Below are 22,344 nucleotides of genomic sequence, written 5' to 3' on the forward strand. Positions count from 1 at the left end.
TGGACAGTTTGGCTGGAGCTGGTTAGGTAGAAGACTGCGCCAGACTCCACTGTCTGTTCTGGCATGGTTTCTATGGCTGGATGCCCTTTCTAACACCAGCCACCTTACAGAGTGTACTGGGTTCTTTTTATGTGCACCAGTGCATTTTATGTGGCATCAGCACCAAATCAGTCAAGCATATTCTTGTCATAGCTATTCCATCTATTATTCAGAAATAATTTATACTTAGCAATATGTGCCTTTCTGTTATTTTAAGATAGTACAAAAAGAATTTTGTATGTAATGCAAGAGGTGGTGTTAGGTGGTAGACAAAGGAATGTCATGGAGTTTGTTCTTTCTAAATTCCTATTCTCTGATATATCTGACTGAGTGGATAGGTGACATAAAAACCAGCCAAAAGTTTGGCAGTTTCATATCTTGTTACAATCGCTACAATGTGTCCAAGGCCAACAGACACATTGGCTCTCAAACGATCTTGTTTGCCTATATAGGAACATGTGTTACAAGGTTACAATACACAGCTGTAAGTAGTAGTAGCACTTAAAAACTGGTGAAGGCCTTATTAACTTGGAATTCCAAGTTCAACACCCACCACTTTAGGTTAAATAGGGATGGGCTCTGCCAAAGGCCAACAGACATATTTGGCTCTCAAATGACATTGTTTGCATATATATGTAACAACGCACAGCTGTAACTAGTAGTAACACTTGAAAACTAGCAACTCCCACCACTTTAGCTTGAATAGGGATGGGCTCTGCCAACTCACTAACCCTAGATACTGAAACTACCTTTTGGTGATGTCACTGATACACAATGCATTATGGGTCATACCAATTGTAGAATATTTTTTTTTTTATCATTGTCATATGTAATCTATAGTTTTAAAGATGATATATAGCAGCAGTCTTATCTAAAAATCAATTTTCTTCACTGATGTATTTTTGGAATGATAGGATTTATTCAAATATCAACTGGCATTTATTCATTTTAAATCTTGTGTAAAGATATGTAAAGCGTGACACACATTTTAAAAATGTCAAGTAAACATACATGTACAATGTATTGCTTGTATGAAGTGGGATATATATGTAATCCCAACAAGCTGTATGTGGAATATGTAAGTTTTCTTTTGTTACAACAATTCATAAGCAACTAGGCAGATTATCTTAGGATTTACTTAATGTAAAAGATAGATTGGAAGAAAACAAAAGATGTCTAACCATATCATCATCATTGTCACATCCGACAGGCAGCATACATCCAACTACATCCGGAACGCCTTGGAAAGCGAGTTGTTCCAACTCTTTTAATAGAACCTGTACAAAAGAAAATAGTGATTTTTTAAAGCATAGATACAAGGCTTTGAATGATACAGTTGATTAGATCAGCATATTCCCCAGCACTTGACTGGTACTTTATTTTCTTAACCTTTGAAAGGATATTAGGCAAAAGGATGACTTTGGCAAGATTTGAATGCAGAAAATGTAAAGGAACATAAGCAAATACCGCAGGGTATTTCATTTTGTGCTCTAGTGATTCTGCCGCCTACCTACAACAACAATAGTAAAAATAAGAACAACTACACTAATAATTGATTAGAATTTCAGTATGACAAGTCAGTTTAATAGTTAAACTGACTTGTCATAGTTGTAATAGTCATTCCATTCTAAAGACAATTAGATTCTGGAAACAGAATCACCAAAGTTCTCATCAATACAAAAATGAATTCATTTCAATGAAGCTGAAGATATGTAATAAACTGTGTGTAGTTATCTTTGTATCTTTTGTTTTTTATTGTTTCAGTTATTGGGTTGAGGCCATGCTTGGGCACCATCTTAAATGGGTTTGGTTGAGCAAGTTAAACCAAGGACTACATTATTCAATGTATCTTTCTTTTAAAGGTAATACAGAGTAACCTGAGCAAGATTTGGATGCTATTTCTGGCAGGTTGAACAACCATGTAGTGGTTCCTTCAATAGTACTTAGTTGCAGTGACTATAATTGATGGTGCTGCTATTTTTGTTTAGCATACATGCCAACTCAAAAAATGGATGTTAACCCTTTTGTTACTGTATTTATTTTGAGATGCTCTGTGTTTCTTTCAATTATAATAATAATGATAATAATAATGAAATTATTGTATACAGTGCTCAACAAAGAATTTATCAAAATAACTTAGTTATCATTAAGCTAGTGTTAGGAACATAAATTGTGACTAAGGTTTGGTGGAAGATTTTAATTCAAAACTTAACAAAACAAGACATTTGTACTCAGAGCCAGAGGTGGTTTCAGCCGGGTTGGTAACAAAAGGGTTACAATGTCAATGATGATGATGAATGAATTCAGCTCTGGTCCAGTAGACACTCCAGCTGTGACCTTACTATTTTCTATTCAGACATAGTGTAGTCAAAACTACATTATCAAATGTCAAGGCTTAAAGATCCTTCCTCTGCCGTAAGCTCATTAGATTGGTTTCCTGGATTCTGTGGCAGATATTCCTTGCTTCCTGGATGGGACACTGGTCCATCATGGTATTACTCATTTTTGTCAGCCGAGTAGACTGGAGCAATGTGAAATGAAGTGTTTTGGCCAAGAACACAATACGTTGCCTGATGCAGGAATTGAAACCACAATTTTACAATCATGAGCACAACACTCTAACCACTAAGCGACAAACAGCCACATTATCAAATGTAACCTTTCCTTTTTCAAGACAGTGATGAGAGAACTTTGGTTTGAGAGGGATTTGACTGCTATTTCTAGCAAGTCAAGCAGCCATATGTAGCAATGGTTCTCACACAATGGTGCACTGCATAACCTTAAAAGTTTTAATTCAAAGCTTTAGAAAAACCTGTATTAAAGCTAAAGTGTCATGAAAAAAAATGTGTCATTTTTAATTGCTATATAAAAGCATAATTAATCAAACAAATGTAATCAATAGTCACAGGAGTAGCTGTAGCTTGCTTACCAACCACATGGTTTTGGGTTCAGTCCCACTGTGTGGCACCTTGGGCAAGTGTCTTCTACTATAGCTTCGGGCCGACCAAAGCCTTGTGAGTGGATTTGGTAGACGGAAACTGAAAGAAGCCCGTCGTGTGTGTGTGTGTGAGTGTATGCATGTGTGTTTGTGTGTCTGTGTTTGTGCCTATTTCTTTATTACCCACAAGGGGCTAAACACAGAGAGGACAAACAAACGGATTAAGTCGATTACATCGACCCCAGTGCGTAACTGGTACTTATTTAATCGACCCCGAAAGGATGAAAGGCAAAGTCGATCTTGGCGGAATTGTACCCCCAACATCACTTGACAACCGATGCTGGTGTGTTTACGTACCCGTAACTTAGCAGTTCGGCATAAGAGACCGATAGAATAAGTACTAGGCTTACAAAGAATAAGTCCTGGGGTCGATTTGCTCGACTAAAGGCAGTGCTCGAGCATGGCCACAGTCAAATGACTGAAACAAATAAAAGAGTAAAAAGAGAGAGTAAAAGTTTTCTATGATTATTTTCTAAATAACACGGACTTTTCTAATTATGCTTTTTAACTTCCATGTGAGCACATTACTATCTGGAAAAGATTGAGAATGACTAATGTAGAGATTGTCTTCAATGGATCTCTTTTCATTTTTTATAGTTAAATGCTGTCGGTTATTTTACTGTCCTTTCTATATTCTTCATGACTTTCTATATTCTCCCATGACTTCAGGAAACATTTTTCACGCTGAGAGTTGCTGAAGCATGGAACAAACTGCCGGCATCAGTTGTTAGTTGTCGGAGCACTGCATCCTTCAAAACTTCCATGCTTTCTGAGATTCGCCAACACTACACCTGATTTTCTCAAAACTTCCATGCTTTCTGAGATTCGCCAACACTACACCTGATTTTCTCCCCTCCATACATACACAAGCATGTATCTGACTCATGCATTGTTTGCCTTCCAGACATTTGTACTATACTCTGACAAGTTGTGGTGCACCTGAGCACTGTATACAATAATTTCATTATTATTATTATAGGGACGGACATAGATGTGTGGTCAAGAAGTTTGCTTTGCAACCATGTGATTTCATGTTCAGTCCCACTGCATGGCACCTTGGACAAGTTCTTCTACTTATAAGCCTCAAACCAATCAAAATCTTGTGAGCAAATTCGGTAGATGGAAACTGTTTGAAGTCCTTCATGTATATGTGTGTGTTTGTGTGTGTGTGTGTGTGTGTGTGTGTGTGTGTATGTTTGTCCCTCACTACAGCTTGACAACAGGTGTTGGTTTGTTTATGTCCACATAACTTAGTGGTTCGGCAAAGGGGGTTGATAGAATTACTAACGGACTTAAAAATAAGTCCTTGGGTCAATTCGTTGAGCTAGCCCTTTCAAGGCAGTGCCCCAGCATGGCCGCAGTCGAATGACTGAAACAAGTAAAAGATAAAAATAAAAAAAAGAGACTATCTCAGTGACATACATTTCAAGTTAAAATGATACTAATGAGATATGTAGGGTTGGGGAAAAAGTGAGAGAGAGAGAGAGAGAGAGAGACAGACAGACAAATAGAGAGAGAGATAGGGGAGAGAGGGACAGAGAGAGAAAAGGAGGAAGGGAGGGAGAGAGAGAGAGAACGAGAGAGAAATGAGCCCAAATTAAAAGAACTACATGAATCAATGGTCATAAAACAGTAGAATAAAATAACATCAAATTATAAAACAAACAAAAGGAGTAAACATTATTATTATTATTATTATATTATTATAGTCATTATCAATTCAGCTGTTTTGTTGCCAGCTGTTACCACAGTTATATTTGCAAGGTTGGAGAAACTGTGTTGTAATATTTAAAATATGATTTGGTGAGACACTTCAATATACATTAAAAGCACAGCTAAATGGTTAAGAGGTTTGTTTAGCAATACACATTGTTCTGGGTTCAATTCTGCTGTGTGGCACTTTTGGCAAGTGTCTTCTGTAACCTTAAGTTGATCAATATCATGTGAGTGAGATTTGGTAGGGTAAAAAAAAATATTAAAAGCAAAAAAAAAAAAGCTGACACCGGCCTCCACTCCTGCCACAACCCAAAACTGTGACAGGGGCCAAAATAAGCAAAAATCAAAACGATGAGACTGAATGTACAAAAAAAAAAAAATCTGCAACAACAAAAGCCCAGTAGTGTAGCTTAGAGGAGGGGTTAACAGTTGGCACTTTTGGGTCTGCTGTATAAGTCTGTATAGGGTGGGGTGGAAAACTCAAGGGGTGCCCTGGGTGACACACACTCTAAGTTAGGCCAATGTAAAAGCTACAACTACCACCATTACAATATCAAGAGCAATATCAGAAAAAAGAAGCTACAATGAACATAACAAGAGACACACACCAATAAACCAGGGCCTGTGCCAAACAGCTACTATCACATGGAGAAGTGACCTGCTTAAGGTTATTGTGTCTATCAGACTAGTTTATTTTGAAGATCAACCCACCATCTTCCTTTGGCGTGGAAAGGACGGTTAGTTTTCCCCTGGTTAGTGGCTAAGAAAGTGGCAAGCTGATAGAATTATTAACATGTTGGACAAAATGCTTTGTGGCATTTTTCGCAGCTCTTTACATTCTGAGTTCAAATCCTACTCAGCTCAACCTTGCCTTTCATCCCTTTGTGGGGGGTCAATAAAAAACAAGTACAGGCGTGACTGTGGTAAGAAGCTTGCTTCCCAACCACACAGTTCCGAGTTCAGTCCCACTGCATGGCACCTTGGGCAAATGTCTTTTACTATAGCCACAAGCCAACTAATACCTTTCTAGAGTAGATATGTCCACTAACAAAGCTGTACCAATCACCACAATCCTGCTTTGTTATAGTTATGTCAGTCTTCTATAATTCTAATATCAATAAAATTATTATCCAAAACGAGCCATACGAGGTTGTTTGTGCTGTGCTAAGTCTTGAGAGTTATTAATCTACACTGCACATTCTCTACAAACACTTTATGTTTGTGCTTGTATCAACATGTTTCATGTCATATCACCCGGCACCAACAGTTATTCATTAAAAAAATTATCATTTATTGAAACTCTTTACTCTTTACTCTTTTACTTGTTTCAGTCATTTGATTGCGGCCATGTTGGAGCACCGCCTTTAATCGAGCAACTCGACCCCAGGACTTATTCTTTTGTAAGCCCAGTACTTATTCTATCGGTCTCTTTTGCTGAACCGCTAAGTAACGGGGACATAAACACACCAGCATTGGTTGTCAAGCAATGCTGGGGGGACAAACACAGACACACACACACATATATATATATACATATATACGACAGGCTTCTTTCAGTTTCCGTCTACCAAATCCACTCACAAGATTTCGGTTGGCCTGAGACTATAGTAGAAGACACTTGCCCAAGGTGCCACGCAGTGGAACTGAACCCGGAACCATGTGGTTGGTAAACAATCTACTTACCACACAGCGACTCCTATGTGGTATACAAAAAACTGTATGCCTTTTTTTTGTTTGTTTCATGTGACATAGAAAGAAGGTTTTTGCATTTGTCAAGAATAACTCTCTTTGTCTGGAAATGGTTTATACTATTTAAATCTGATATATTTCAAGACGATGCATGGCTCTGTGGTTAAGAAGCATGCTTCCCAACCATGTGGTCTTCAATCCAGTCCTTCTGTGCAGCACATTGAGCAAGTGTCTTCTGCTATAGCCCTGAGCCAACCAATGTGAGTATTAAGGGTATTAATACTCTTGTCCCAGTTGCCAATTATGTGGTTAGGAAGCAAAAATCTTAAATACAAAATCATGTTGACACCCATTTCTCAAGCTCTCTCTATTCATCATCGTTCACAAACCCATAACAGAGAAGTTTAAGACCAGATGCCTATGGGAACTTCTATATGCTGATGACCTCATGCTTTTAGCTGAATTTGTTGTGGAATTAGAAAAGATATTTAAAGTGTGGAAGGAAAGTCTGGAATCAAAGGTCCCAAAGTTAACATAAGAAACACTAAGAGTTTAGTCGGCAAGAAAACAGACAGGACCTACTGCCATCAGGTAAATAGCCTTGCTCAATACACGCAGGAAAGAAGTAGGGAGATATTCTATAAAGTGTACCCAGTGCAAACTAGACACTCAATGTGTGTAGTGGAATCACGGGCAAGTTAACAGAGAAAGTAGACTATGTATGTGGCAGAAGTGCAGGGGGAATAAATTCTAAAAAAAAGCACAGAATTCGTGGAGGTAGTTGATCATTTCTGTTATTTATATGATCTAATTAACAGTGGAGGAGGATGTTCTGAAAATATAGTAGCTGGAGTAAGAATAGGTTAGGGAAAGTTCAGAGAATTATTACCTCTGTTGGTAATGCTCTTGGAGTAAAAGGCAGACTGTATGATGCTAGTGTACACACAGTAATGCTACATGAACACAGAGAACTTGTGAAGACTAGAAAGAAAGGAAGCAAGCATGTTCTGCTGGATGTGCAATTGTAGTGTGCATGAACAACGAGGAGTACAAATATGCTCAGAGAAAAACTGAACAGAAGAAAAACTAGATATATATTCAAGCTACTCTGTGTTGTATACGAGTAGATGGGAGCTAACAGGGTGGATCTTCTTAAGCACTGCCTATTTGGTCCATTGTCATCCCTGAGAAGTTCAACATCCTGAGATCAGCATTCACTTCATCCCATGTTTTCCTAGTTCTCCTTCTTCCACAAACCATATCAACTGAAAGCAATTTGCACATCTTTATTTGGCTGCTTTCATCCATATGCACCACATACCTATATCAATACAGTCTTCTGTCTTGAATAAAGCTAATTTCCCTTAGGCTCACCCATCCCTATCACCTCTCCCTTCCACTCCTATTTACCATTGACCAACATACACCCCTCTCATTCACCATTCTCTACATTCACCATATTTCTATTTCTAACAATCTCCTACTCTTCTCCTATACTCTTGCAACCTTTATCCATCCACCCTTCCTGATATTCCACCTCCATGCTCTCTTCTTTTCACCTTCTTGTACCTTGAAGATATGCTGTGGCACTCTATTACCACTACTGTCTTTATCTCTCTTCCACACTCCACCCTATTAACTCCCATCTACTCATATAATGCAGAGTAGTCGTGTATCACCCCTACAGCAAGAAACCTATTCCTGGTCTTCCTGACATACTTTAAACTCTCAAGACCTTGTTTAAAGCCGCTGCCTTTTCTTAGTTGAGGGGTGGGTCTTTAGTCTTGAAAATTACATGATGATCACACTAGTGCAGATGCCAAGGACAATGCATCCCACGGCTGACATTAGAAAGGGTATCCAGCCATAAAAACCAAATAAAAACTGAGACACTAGAGCAAGACAAGGTTCTCAGTCCTGCCATATCCTGTTGCACCATATCCAGTGGTATATCTTATGGGGGAACAAAGGGGGTGATTACTTCTATCTCAAGCACATTTTTTTGAAATTGGTGCCTTTTATAAAATGTATCATCAATGAGTTAAATATTGCTTGGTATGTGTCACAGCACCCTTTTTTTTATGTGCTTGCTCCCCCAGATTTTAGAACCTGCCTACACAACCTGACCACATCCAGCCCCAGCAAGCGTGGAGTGTGGGCATAAAATGATGCTGATCATGTGTGTGTGTGTGTGTGTGTGTGTGTGTGTGATCATCCTCATTTTAACAAACGCAGATTTTTTCTATGGGCTGATGACCTTACTGATTCCAGGCTTCACCTGTTTTCAAGCAAGGTAAATATTTCCACATGGCCAGACATGTTTCTACAGAATATTGGAAATGAATGACACTGCCTGCATGACAGGGACATTCGTTTACAACTACCACGTGATATCAAGACCTGGAGACACACACACACACACAACCAAATCCACTCACAAGGCTTTGGTCAGCTGTGGGCTATAGCAGAAGACACTAGCCCTAGATGCCACATAACAGGACTGAACCTAAAATCCTGTGATTGGGAAGCAAACTTCTTAACCACACACCCACCTCTCTCTCTCTCCCTCAATATATATATATATATATATATATATCATCATCATCGTTTAAAACGGACGCTAAACGATGATGATGATGATGATGATGATATATATAGATATATATATCCCATCATGGACACAGCATACTTACTGAAATTAGTAAGAGAATATATCACTACAGACCCTGCAATAAAACTCATACCCAAATATATATACAGAGGAGAATAAACTAAGATACATCAAGTCTAAATGAAACTGAACTTGAAAAATTGTTCAGCAGTTCAGAGTATTAACAACAAAAATATGTTAAAGATAAGAAACAGAGCAATAAACATTAGTCAGAGACAACAGTTCTTTTTCACAGATGACTCAAGAACAAAAAAAAAAAAAGAAATGTAAAGAAAGAAAGAAAAAAAAATCTCAACATACTTCTTTTTCTTCAGGTGGGGCATTTACGGTCTGTTTCAAACGGAACTGCACCTGAGCAAAATGAGTAGTTAAAGCCTGCAAGTAGGAGTTGAGTTGTTCTTGTTGTTCTTCCAGCTGTCGCAGTTGCTCTGATTCAGTTAGCATGACACCACTGAAAGAATAAATAAATACAACACAAGCTGTTCTGTGAATTTAGCTGAAATACTAAAAAACAAATCAATTCTCATTCAGCTGAGTTAAGTTGTCAAAATATTAAGTTACTTCCAGTGTGTGTGTGTGAGTGTGTGTGTTCAATATGGTTTTAGTGTATTTAGAACATTAGTTCGTGTGGAGAAGAGAGTTTGGGTTTTAGCAGAGTTGGCTAGGATTTTTGTTAGTCTTGAGTGAGATGGGGGAAAGAAAGTTATCAGGAATACATAAATAAGGGTTAAAAGAATTAATTGTATTTCGTTCTTACAACAGAAAAGTTCTTGAACACTTGAGAGAAATCAATAGAATAATGAATTAAAAACAGGTAACTAAAATATGAGAGAGAGAGTGTAAGCAAGTATGAACAAGAATGTGAGAGAGTGTCTATTAGTTTGCCTTTTTAAGTCATTGCCAGTCTGTCTGGCTGCCCATCTGTCTATCCATCTATTTGTCCAGTAGTCTAACCATTTGTCTATCGATCTGTCTGCCTGTTTGCCCATCTGTCAACTTGTGTCTATTTGTCTTTCTCTCTGTCTCTCTCTCTCTCTACCAATGTATCAGTATGTCTCTTTACTCTTTACTCTTTTACTTGTTTCAGTCATTTGACTGCGGCCATGCTGGAGCACCGCCTTTAATCGAGCAACTCGACACCGGGACTTATTGTTTTTGTAAGCCCAGTACTTATTCTATCGGTCTCTTTTGCCAAACCGCTAAGTGACGGGGACGTAAACACACCAGCATCGGTTGTCAAGCAATGCTAGGGTGACAAACACAGACACACAAACACACACACGCATATATATATATACATATATATGACGGGCTTCTTTCAGTTTCCGTCTACCAAATCCACTCACAAGGCTTTGGTCGGCCCGAGGCTATAGTAGAAGACACTTGCCCAAGGTGCCACGCAGTGGGACTGAACCCGGAACCATGTGGTTGGTAAACAAGCTACTTACCACACATCCACTCCTGCGCCTATCTGTTTATATTTCCAGCTATCTATTCATCTACTTAGCCGACCTATCTATCTATCAATCTATAATAATTATCTACATATCTACCTCCATATCAATCCACCTATCAATCAGATATTTAAAAAATATAAATAATGCTGTTATTCCATTTTGTTAGTATCTCAGTTTAAAAGAACAAACTAAATCCTAGATATTCCTACAGATTTCGCTTCCTATTTGCAGAAGCACCTGTTTGCATCATGCACATCATTTCACATCTATGTGAAACTAATATGTTCATCAAACAGTTGATTTCTTTCTGGTTTCTCTAAGGATTCACTATCAAAACAATCTTCTTCGCCTCATCTCACTATGCATCTAATACAAATTATTAACCACCTACATGCTTTCGGAAACAGAGCTGGTTTTTGGCAGATAGGCGAATAGAATAAGAGACATAAAAATCTCCTCTCCTATGATCATATCACTCTAAACCCACCTGCTTCCTGTCGGACCAATATTCATACTCTCCCCATTTTCCACAATCTTGGTCATCACTCCTGCTCTTGGTCATGTTTACCTTGGAAATAGTCTTTATTATCTTCAGTATAAACATATTGTGTTGAGGAAGGGCAGACACCTTAGCCTTGCAGGTAACAAGGCAACTTCTTTAGCGTTGGTACCATGCCAAATTGCATTTAAATAACACTGCATAAGTGCTTAGTGTTAAGAACGTCATCCAACTTTCGACCCCCTTGCATTTAAACTGGCCATATCCGGCCAAAATATTCTACCTGTTTTATGGTCAAATCTGCTACATTCTGGCCTCTCGCACCTCTGCTTTTAATGTTACTCTTTTTTACTGTTTACTCTTTTACCTATTTCAATCATTTGACTGTGGCCATGCTGGAGCACCACCTTTAGTCGAGCAAATCGACCCCAGGACTTATTCTTTGTAAGCCTAGTACTTATTCTATTGGCCTCTTTTGCCGAACTGCTAAGTTACGGGGACGTAAACACACCAGCATTGGTTGTCAAGAGATGTTGGGGGGACAAACATATACACACACATACATATACATATATATGACGGGTTTCTTTCAGCTTCCGTCTACCAAATCCACTCACAATGCTTTGGTCGGCCTGAGGCTATAGTAGAAGACACTCGCCCAAGGTGCCACAAAGTGGGACTTAACCCGGAACCATGTGGCTGGTAAGCAAGCCACTTACGACACAGCCACTCCTACGCCTATTCTAAAAATAAGCAATAACATCACGAAACACTCAAAACTACAAGATAATGCACGATTAATTCAAAACAATGTGAATAAATAAGCATTACATCTGATAGAGAAATCTGAATGCTAAAAGGTTAAACCATGCCATATGGAACATATAAGCAATGGTGTGGTCCCCAAACTATTCTAGATGAGCACTAACTTTGAGTAACTGACTTGGGCTATGATGACCCATCCAGTCCCCACCAGAATGGAAAGTGGGGGTAAATGTTGACAATGGTAATGAATGTAATGGACAGTTTAGCTGAACCTGATGGAAGCATCATCAAATAATATAATGCAGGCATAGCTTGTGAGCAGGATTAATCATGTAGTTAAGAAGTTTAATCCACGATTACATGGATTCTAGGTTTGAGTCCAGTGTGAGTCACATTGGGCAAATGTTTTCTGTTATGGTCCTGGGTTGACTCAAGACTTTTAAGTGAAATTTAGTAGACAGAAACTATGAGGAAGCCCTCTGGATGTAATGTACCTGTTCTTGTGTGACATAATCTGTCATCTGATTTGATGTCACAACTTGTCCTATGGATGCTTTTAGTGGAGTCCTCTCTATTGCAAACATTTGACCCAAGTCTCCAGCCTGAAGAGGGAAACTCAATAAACTGAAACAAGTTGGGCAAGTGTCTTCTACTATAGCCTCGGGCTGACCAAAGCCTTGTGAGTGGATTCGGTAGATGGAAACTGAAAGAAGCTCGTCGTATATATGTATATATATGTGTGTGAGTATATGTTTGTGTGTCTGTGTTTGTCCCCCCAACATCGCTTGACAACTGATGCCGGTATGTTTATGCCCCCGTAACTTAGCAGTTCAGCAAAAGAGACTGATAGAATAAGTACTAGACTTACAAAGAATAAGTCCTGGGGTTGATTTGCTCGACTAAAGGCAGTGCTCCAGCATGGCCACAGTCAAATGACTTCTTGCAATATCAAGAAGTCGTCTTGCTTTCCTGTTTTCCCTTTTCAACAGTCTTTATAGCCTCAAACTGTGAACCTAACCTAAGTGCTTGTAACAGAGTGGACTCTTCTAAAGGAACTCAAGTTGCCAGATGGTGATATTGAACCAATTGACAGACTAACTCTACTGCTACCGAAGTAGGCCATGAAGGAATTTGAACAAAGAGCACAAAAGTGAGTGCCAGCGGATACTGCTATGTCAGGTGACAGATCCAATGTACCACCCCAGTAGGCCATGGTTAAATTTGAACTCAGAACGTAAAGAACTAGAACAAATACTGCAAGGCATCCAGTCTGATACTCTTACCATTCTACCAATCCACTGTCATGGACTGGTACTTTATTTACCAATGGCAAAAGGAGGAGAAGCAAAGTGGACCTTGGCAGGAATTGAACTCAGATAGCTGAATGTCAGAACAAACACTATGAGGTATTCAATCCGACACTCTAATTACTTAGCTAAATGATAGCTTTAGATAATTCAATTAGTAAACACGTAGGTACAGGTGTAGCTGTGTGGTTAAGAAGTTTGCTTCCCAACTACATGGTTTCGGGTTCAGTCCCACTGTGTGGCACCTTAAGCAAATGTCTTCTACTGTACAGCTCCAAACTGACCAAAACCTTGTGAGTAGATTTAGTAGATGGAAACTGAAAGAAGTTCATTGTGTGAGTCTTTATGTGTGTGTGTGCATGCATAATATATGTGTGTGCGTAAGTGAGTGTATGTATGTTTGTCTCCTTGTTTTGACATCACATCATCATCATCATCATTTAATGTCCGCTTTCCATGCGAGCATGGGTTGGACGATTTGACTGAGGTCTGGCAAACCAGACTCCAATCTGATCTGGCAGAGTTTCTACAGCTGGATGCCCTTCCTAATGCCAAACACTCCGAGAGTGTAGTGGGTGCTTTTACGTGCCACCGGCATGAGGGCCAGTTTGGTGGTACTGGCAATGGCCACACCCAAATGGTGCTTTTTACGTGCCACCTGCACAGGAGCCAGTCCAGTGGCACTGGCGATGACCTCGCTCGAATATTTCACATGCCACCAGCACAAGTGCTAGTAAGGCGACGCGGTAACGATCACATGGTAGTGATAAATAAATGTTGTTATAATACAAGCAGTGTCATTCATTTCCAGTCTTCTATGAAAATATGTCAAGCTATCTCCACAGGGGAAATATTTCATTCCTGGGAAACAAGTGAGAGTCGGTGAGAGTAAGAGCAAACTGCTCGTAGAAAATTTGCCTTAATAAACAGCTTTGGCTGACCCGTGCAAGCATGGAAAAGTGGATGTTAAAACACTGATGATGATGATGATAATGATGATGCTCTTTGTTGGATTTTATTCCATTAGAATTTTCTCTTTTTATAGAACGAGAAATCTATTAGTTTTAGGAAATGCATTTAAATAATGAAACATTGAAATAAAAACTAACAACTTTCTGTTTGATTCTTAAAGCTAAATATGACAAGCTGTATACTGTCAGTGGAACAAACTTCAGACTTTATAGCAGTGGTTGTAATGGTGACGGTTGGACATGTCTGATTGCATTCCTGAAGGATCAACACCAAGACATCTACAACTATTTAAATGGAGAAAAAAAAAAATCAATGTTTTCTAAGTTTAGCTCAGTGGGAGACACCATGACATGAAGGGTATGAATGGCAGGACATTGGCCTATCATAGATAACATCTCTAGAATGATCTGGTAATTGTATCAAGAAGATAGCAAAACTGATGTCTGCAGCACAAAGTACATTAAAGCTCAGAAATTCAACAGAAATAAGAACAGATAGAGCAGGATGCGAATTCTTAAGCTTGGAATTGGTAAAACAATGATGATGATAGAAAGTACTTAACAGCTATTTAAAAGAAATTAATTAGCAAAGCAGAAGCAGTGTCAGTCTTTCTAGTTAGCTATTTGATGTCCATGATTTAATCATATTAATTATAACTTGGCTGGGAGTATCTTAATGCCAGACCGTTTTTTACCATATCCTTCTAAACTATATCTTGACCTATTAAAAGAAACAAACATCTAAATAAAATATTATAAGAGATATTAAACAACAACAACCATGAAAGTAAAAAGGTGAAAAAGGTTTAGTTATTCTAAAGATATGGTAAAACTTTGAATGAGAATCTCTCTCACTGATAACCTTTTAAAATGCAGTAAGATAAATGTCAAGATTATGTGAGATCTAAAAGTTGGTTCACAGCATCTTTAATGTTGATAATATTCATTTACATAAAAAAAAATGCCAGAGGTGTGTGTGTGAGGGGGCAACAGTGTGGAAGTTCATCAAATGTGTGTGTATGTGTATTTGCCCACCCCACCCCATGGCTTGACAACTGGTGTTGGATTGCCCTCATAACTTAGCAGTTCAAGCAAAAGAACCCGATAGAATAAGTAATTTGCTAACACTACAGAATTAGGAACTAAATTAGTGGTGCACACACACACACACACACACACACATACAGTGTGTGTGTGTCTCTCTCTTTCTCTCTGTCTATTCTGTTCCTGCATCCGACCCAAACATATATCTCTTCTCACTGTTACTACCCTACAGCTCGCATCCCTGCAGCCTCCTCAACCTGTGCACTATCTCCCTTCAATCTCTTCCCTCTTACACTCTTGTAAACCCCCACTATCCCCACCCACAACTGCTCCTCTGCCTGAGGTGACACCTGGACATCTCATCACCACTGTCTGTCTCTTTGGGGATACCTCTAATTCATTCTCTTTCTCTCTCCCCTAAATGTGAGTAGCCATGTAGCTTCTCTACAACAAGAACCTGCTCTACCCCAACCTCTTTTCTCATACTTTAACATACAGATGCAGCCCGCACCCTCCTTGGGTTTGTTAATCCACAAGCTACATTGTGGCCTCAATAGCACTGATGGCATGTAAAAAAGCACCCAGTACACACTGTAAACTATCAGGTCATTAAGAATGAAATGTCTGATTTGCTCATGCACCAGGTTTGACAGTCGTTAACGCTAATGTTTTATCCTAAAAATTGTTTGTTTTACAACATTGAAGAGTTACATCATCACTTTTCGAAATGCAATTCATGGTGTCTGATTATATTGTGAGTCTTTTCTTGTAAATCAATTTTTGTGAACCCATGGCTAGATTGAAAAAATTTGTGTTGTTTATGAATATGAGTTCTTTTGTGGAACCAATGCATCTCAGACAGCTCAAAACATCAATGAGGTGTTTGGTGAAGATGTGGCGAATGAGCACACTGTATGTTGATGGTTTGAGAAGTTTCGGTCTGGTGATTGTACTCTTGAAAATCAGTCCAGTGGTAGACTGGACACCAAGGTGGATAATGATGAGCTGGAAACGGTAGTGGAAGTGGATACATCTCAAACTACTTTGGTTCCAACTTTACTGGACTATCTGAAACAAATCGGCAAAGTAAAGAAGCTGGACAAGTGGGTACCACATGAACTGAACGAGCATCAAATGACATATCATCTTGGAACTTGCTGTCATGGCATAAAAGCGAACCATTTTGGCATTGTATTGTTATGTGTGATGAAAAATGGATTCTTTTCAACAATAGCAAGCATTCTGCACGATGGTTGGATAGAAACAAAATGCCAAAACACAATCCAAAAAAGAATATTCACCAAAAAAAGCTAATGGAGCCTGTTTGGTGGTCCAGCACTGGTCTCATCCACTACACCTTTATGAGACCTGGTAGGTCAATTACAGCAGATGTATACATCAACCAACTGGACGAAATGATGAATGAACTTGCAATTAAACAACTGAGATTGGTCAATAGAGATAGGCCAATTCTCTTGCAAGACAATGCTCGACCACATGTTGCACAAAGAAAGCTACTCAAGTTACAGGAACTGAACTTGGAAGTACTCTGTCACCCACCATATTCACCAGACCTTGCAATAACTGACTATCACATTTTCCAGGCATTAGACAACTTTTTGCAAGGAAAAAATTTCAAATCTGAAGAAGATGCAAAAAGAGCCTTTCGTGATTTCATCACCCCTTGCTCTCCAGAATTCTTCACGGCTGGCATAAATAAGCTACCAATAAAATGGCAAAATTGTGTTGATAATTTAAGGGGTTACTTTGAATAACAGCATTGCTTTTTGTTGAGATAAAGTAAAATAAACTTCCAGTTCAAAATCAGACATTACATGTTTAATAACCTGATAGTTGGCATGAGGTGGGGCATCCAGCTGTAGAATCTATGCCAAAGCAGATGCTAGAGGACGATGCAGTCCTTGGATTCACTGGGTTCTTGTCAAACCGTCCAACCCACGCCAGCATGGAACATGGACATTAAATGATGACAATGTGTGTGTATGTGCATTTGAAGATGAGTATGTGAGTGTTCCTCTGCCTTTTAGCACTGTGTGTGTATAGATACTTATAATTTCTGAATCTGTGACAACAATAAACCTGATATCATTTCTACGCAAATGTTCATATCTCTAGGTTACCCTGGTAGTCTGAGTGATTGTTCAGTTCTTGCATTGCAAAGAAGAAGCGAAAAAAATAAAAAATCAGCAGGAAAATATTCAGTTGAAGATTAATTGTGGATGCGAGCACGTTGGTGACAATAGCAAAAGGTAAAAGCAAAAAAAAAAGCAAAAAAAAGCAAACTAAAAGCAAAGCAAAAGACAAGCCAAAAAACAATAACAACATGTCGATATAATCCACATTAGTAAGTATTAGCCAAATCACTTCTTTCTCAATAACAGTTTTTCAACAGACATAATTCTGATTCTCATTCTTGGTTTTTCGTTGTTGTTTCGATGAAATCTCCATAAACAATACAGTTTGCCATTTCTGTTAATTCATGTAAAACACTAATTCCTTATTGCTGTAATCAATATTCATCCTAGTTTGGCTCATGCAACAGTCTTGAAGTAGGTAGCATAAAAACAAAAACAAGGACTGTTCTTAGTTTGGGGACAAGATATGTGTGCGTGTGTATTCTTTTATTTTTTTTACTTATTTCAGTCATTAGACTGTGGCCATGCTGGAGCACCACCTAAAAGTATTTTAGTGGAGCAAATTGACCCAAGTATTTTTTTTTCAAACCTGGTACTTATTCTAGTCCAGGCATACAGGCATCCAGCAACAGGACCTCTGTAATGCTATGATGGCCCATGAAGTCTGGTGCAGCATGGTAAATTCCATTGTCTCGACCACGGTCGAACAATGATGATGATGATGACTTATTCTATCAGTCTCTTTTGCAGAACTACTAAATTATGGAGATGTAAACACATCAACACCAGTTGTCAAGCAGTGGTGGGGGACAAACACAGATACAAAGATACACACACACACATACCTACCTACCGACCTACAAACACACACACATACAAACACACACACACATGATGAGCTTCTTTCAGTTTCCATCCACCAAATCCACTCACAAGGCTTTGGTCAACCGAAAACTATAGTAGAGAACACTTGCCCATGGTACCACGCAGTGGGACTGAACCCAGATCCTTGTGGTTAGGAAGCAAGCTTCTTACAACACAGCTACACCTGCACCTATATATAAATGTGTGTGTGTATGTATGTGCATACATACATACAGACAGACAGACATACATGATATAAGCCATGTTCTTATAAAGAGCAAGGACAAAGTCTTAGATTAAATAGAGGTTGTAAACAGATTCTAAGAATAAACAATAGCTGTTTTTTTCTTCTACTGAACACTGTTACCAAGGAGATTTTAAATGATTATTTCTAGAATGCATGTGTGTGCATTTTAGTATATTAATGATAATATTATTATATCTATTGATCTAGTTTCTACACAGATATCATCATCATTGTTTTAGCATACAGTTTTCCACACTTGCTCGAGCCAGATGGAATTTGTTGAGACAGATGTTCTACGGCCAGATGCTTTTCCTGTGGCAAACCTTCCCATTTCAAAGCAAGGTAATATTCCCTTATGGCATCTGAAAATGAAGGACATCATCTGTATGATGGTAATACTTGTTTACAACTATATGGTGTCAAAACAAGAAGAGAGAGACACACACAAAATGGGCTTCCATACATTTTCTGTCCACTGAATTCCACTCAGAAGGCATTGGTTGGCCAAGGGTTATAAATAGAAGACGTTCCAATAGGATTGAACAAGAGAACATGTGGAGGTGAAGTCAACTTCTAAATTACACAGCCATACAGGCACCTAAACTTCTACCTATTTACCTATATTTCTATGGCACGTAAAAGACACCATTCGAGCGTGATCGTTATCAGCACCTGTGCCGGTGGCATGTGTAAAAGATTCGAGCGAGGTTGTTGCCAGTACTGCCTGACTGGCCCCGTGCCGGTGGTACGTAAAAGCACCCACTACACTCTCGGAGTGGTTGGCGTTAAGAAGGGCATCCAGCTGTAGAAACTCTACCAAATCAAGATTGAAGCCTGGTGCAGCCATCTGGTTCGCCATCCTTCAGTCATTCGTCCAACCCATGCTAGCATGGAAAGCGGATGTTAAACGATGATGATGATGAAATATATATATATATATATATATATATATATATATATATAAAAACATATGTGCACATATATTTATAAATACACACATATTTATACATTCATACATTTACACACACACATTCATATAGTTTAATGTCCATTTTCAATGGTAGAAGGGACTGGATAGTGTGTGTGTGTGTGTGTGTGTGTGTGTGTATGTGTGTGTGTGTGTGTGTATTATCTTGATGGTTTAACCAAACAAATTACCCAAAGTAGGCAGCATAAAAACAAATATTTTTTCTTCTAAGTCTGGTATTTATTCTGTTGGCCTCTTTTTGCCAAACCACCAAGTTACCAGGCTGTAAACAAACCAAAAAAGGTTGTCAAGCAGTCATCTACCAAATCAAAGTGTCTTTTACTATAAACCTGGGGCCATAGTAAAAGACACTTTCTCAAGGCACCAGACAGTAGGACTGAACTTAGAACCATGTGGTCAGGAAGCAAACTTCTTACCATACAGCCATGCCTAGATACTATATATCATCAAATTCTTCATTTAATTTCCATATTAACTTGTCTTGGATAGAGCTCACAGTGCTTCACCACCTGTAACGGTCCATTGTAGTTTAACAAACATAGCAATTCAGACAAGCTTCCTCTAACCAACCACTTTATAACTTTACAGTATAAATTGGGTACATTTTATCATGCCATCAATGCCAGACAGGTTATCTGCAACAGATTTAAAGAGCTCCCTTTTTGTATTTTTTGTAATGTTTTCTTCACTGTTATTTTACTGATTTGCAATTTGTGCAGTTCCACATCACCAGTCCACACTGTAAAGTGGTTGGTGTTCAAAAGGGCATCCAACGGTAAAAATCTTGCCAAAACTGACCTTGCCTGTGCTTGTGCCACATAAAAAGCACAAAGTCCACTCTGCTGAGTGGTTGGTATTCAGAAGGGCATCCAGCTGTAAAAACCTTGCCAAATTGGCCTTGCCTGTGCTTGTGCCATGCAAAAAGCACTGCTGGCTTCGCCTGTGCTTGTGCCACATAAAAAGCACAAAGTCCACTCTCCTGAGTGGTTGGTATTCAGAAGGGCATCCAGCTGTAAAAACCTTGCCAAATTGGCCTTGCCTGTGCTTGTGCCATGCAAAAAGCACTGCTGGCTTCGCCTGTGCTTGTGCCACATAAAAAGCACAAAGTCCACTCTGCTGAGTGGTTGGTATTCAGAAGGGCATCCAGCTGTAAAAACCTTGCCAAATTGGCCTTGCCTGTGCTTGTGCCATGCAAAAAGCACTGCTGGCTTCGCCTGTGCTTGTGCCACATAAAAAGCACAAAGTCCACTCTCCTGAGTGGTTGGTATTCAGAAGGGCATCCAGCTGTAAAAACCTTGCCAAATTGGCCTTGCCTGTGCTTGTGCCATGCAAAAAGCACTGCTGGCTTCGCCTGTGCTTGTGCCACATAAAAAGCACAAAGTCCACTCTCCTGAGTGGTTGGTATTCAGAAGGGCATCCAGCTGTAAAAACCTTGCCAAATTGGCCTTGCCTGTGCTTGTGCCATGCAAAAAGCACTGCGGACTTTGCCTGTGCTTGTGCCACATAAAAAGCACAAAGTCCACTCTGCTGAGTGGTTGGTATTCAGAAGGGCATCCAGCTGTAAAAACCTTGCCAAATTGGCCTTGCCTGTGCTTGTGCCATGCAAAAAGCACTGCTGGCTTCGCCTGTGCTTGTGCCACATAAAAAGCACAAAGTCCACTCTGCTGAGTGGTTGGTATTCAGAAGGGCATCCAGCTGTAAAAACCTTGCCAAATTGGCCTTGCCTGTGCTTGTGCCGTGCAAAAAGCACTGCTGGCTTCGCCTGTGCTTGTGCCACATAAAAAGCACAAAGTCCACTCTCCTGAGTGGTTGGTATTCAGAAGGGCATCCAGCTGTAAAAACCTTGCCAAATTGGCCTTGCCTGTGCTTGTGCCATGCAAAAAGCACTGCTGGCTTCGCCTGTGCTTGTGCCACATAAAAAGCACAAAGTCCACTCTGCTGAGTGGTTGGTATTCAGAAGGGCATCCAGCTGTAAAAACCTTGCCAAATTGGCCTTGCCTGTGCTTGTGCCATGCAAAAAGCACTGCTGGCTTCGCCTGTGCTTGTGCCACATAAAAAGCACAAAGTCCACTCTGCTGAGTGGTGGTATTCAGAAGGGCATCCAGCTGTAAAAACCTTGCCAAATTGGCCTTGCCTGTGCTTGTGCCATGCAAAAAGCACTGCTGGCTTCGCCTGTGCTTGTGCCACATAAAAAGCACAAGTCCACTCTCCTGAGTGGTTGGTATTCAGAAGGGCATCCAGCTGTAAAAACCTTGCCAAATTGGCCTTGCCTGTGCTTGTGCCATGCAAAAAGCACTGCTGGCTTCGCCTGTGCTTGTGCCACATAAAAAGCACAAAGTCCACTCTGCTGAGTGGTTGGTATTCAGAAGGGCATCCAGCTGTAAAAACCTTGCCAAATTGGCCTTGCCTGTGCTTGTGCCATGCAAAAAGCACTGCTGGCTTCGCCTGTGCTTGTGCCACATAAAAAGCACAAAGTCCACTCTGCTGAGTGGTTGGTATCAGAAGGGCATCCAGCTGTAAAAACCTTGCCAAATTGGCCTTGCCTGTGCTTGTGCCATGCAAAAAGCACTGCTGGCTTCGCCTGTGCTTGTGCCACATAAAAAGCACAAAGTCCACTCTGCTGAGTGGTTGGTATTCAGAAGGGCATCCAGCTGTAAAAACCTTGCCAAATTGGCCTTGCCTGTGCTTGTGCCGTGCAAAAAGCACTGCTGGCTTCGCCTGTGCTTGTGCCACATAAAAAGCACAAGTCCACTCTGCTGAGTGGTTGGTATTCAGAAGGGCATCCAGCTGTAAAAACCTTGCCAAATTGGCCTTGCCTGTGCTTGTGCCATGCAAAAAGCACTGCTGGCTTCGCCTGTGCTTGTGCCACATAAAAAGCACAAGTCCACTCTCCTGAGTGGTGGTATTCAGAAGGGCATCCAGCTGTAAAAACC

The 22,344-nt window shown here is 39.8% G+C and overlaps 1 protein-coding gene across 1 annotated transcript in view; it reads right to left on the reverse strand.

The window, feature by feature from the left end:
* The window catches only part of LOC115220398 (RUN domain-containing protein 1), a 110,780-nt gene that overhangs the window by 34,248 nt on the left and 54,188 nt on the right, over nucleotides 1-22,344 (reverse strand). Inside the window, exons 3-4 of the mRNA XM_029790520.2 lie at nucleotides 9,414-9,564; nucleotides 1,221-1,316 (exon numbers count right to left, since the gene is read on the reverse strand). Coding sequence (XP_029646380.1) covers nucleotides 1,221-1,316; nucleotides 9,414-9,564 — 247 coding nt within the window. The remainder of the gene's footprint in view (nucleotides 1-1,220; nucleotides 1,317-9,413; nucleotides 9,565-22,344) is intronic.

Source organism: Octopus sinensis, linkage group LG16, assembly GCF_006345805.1.
Source record: "Octopus sinensis linkage group LG16, ASM634580v1, whole genome shotgun sequence".
Classification (NCBI taxonomy): domain Eukaryota; kingdom Metazoa; phylum Mollusca; class Cephalopoda; order Octopoda; family Octopodidae; genus Octopus; species Octopus sinensis.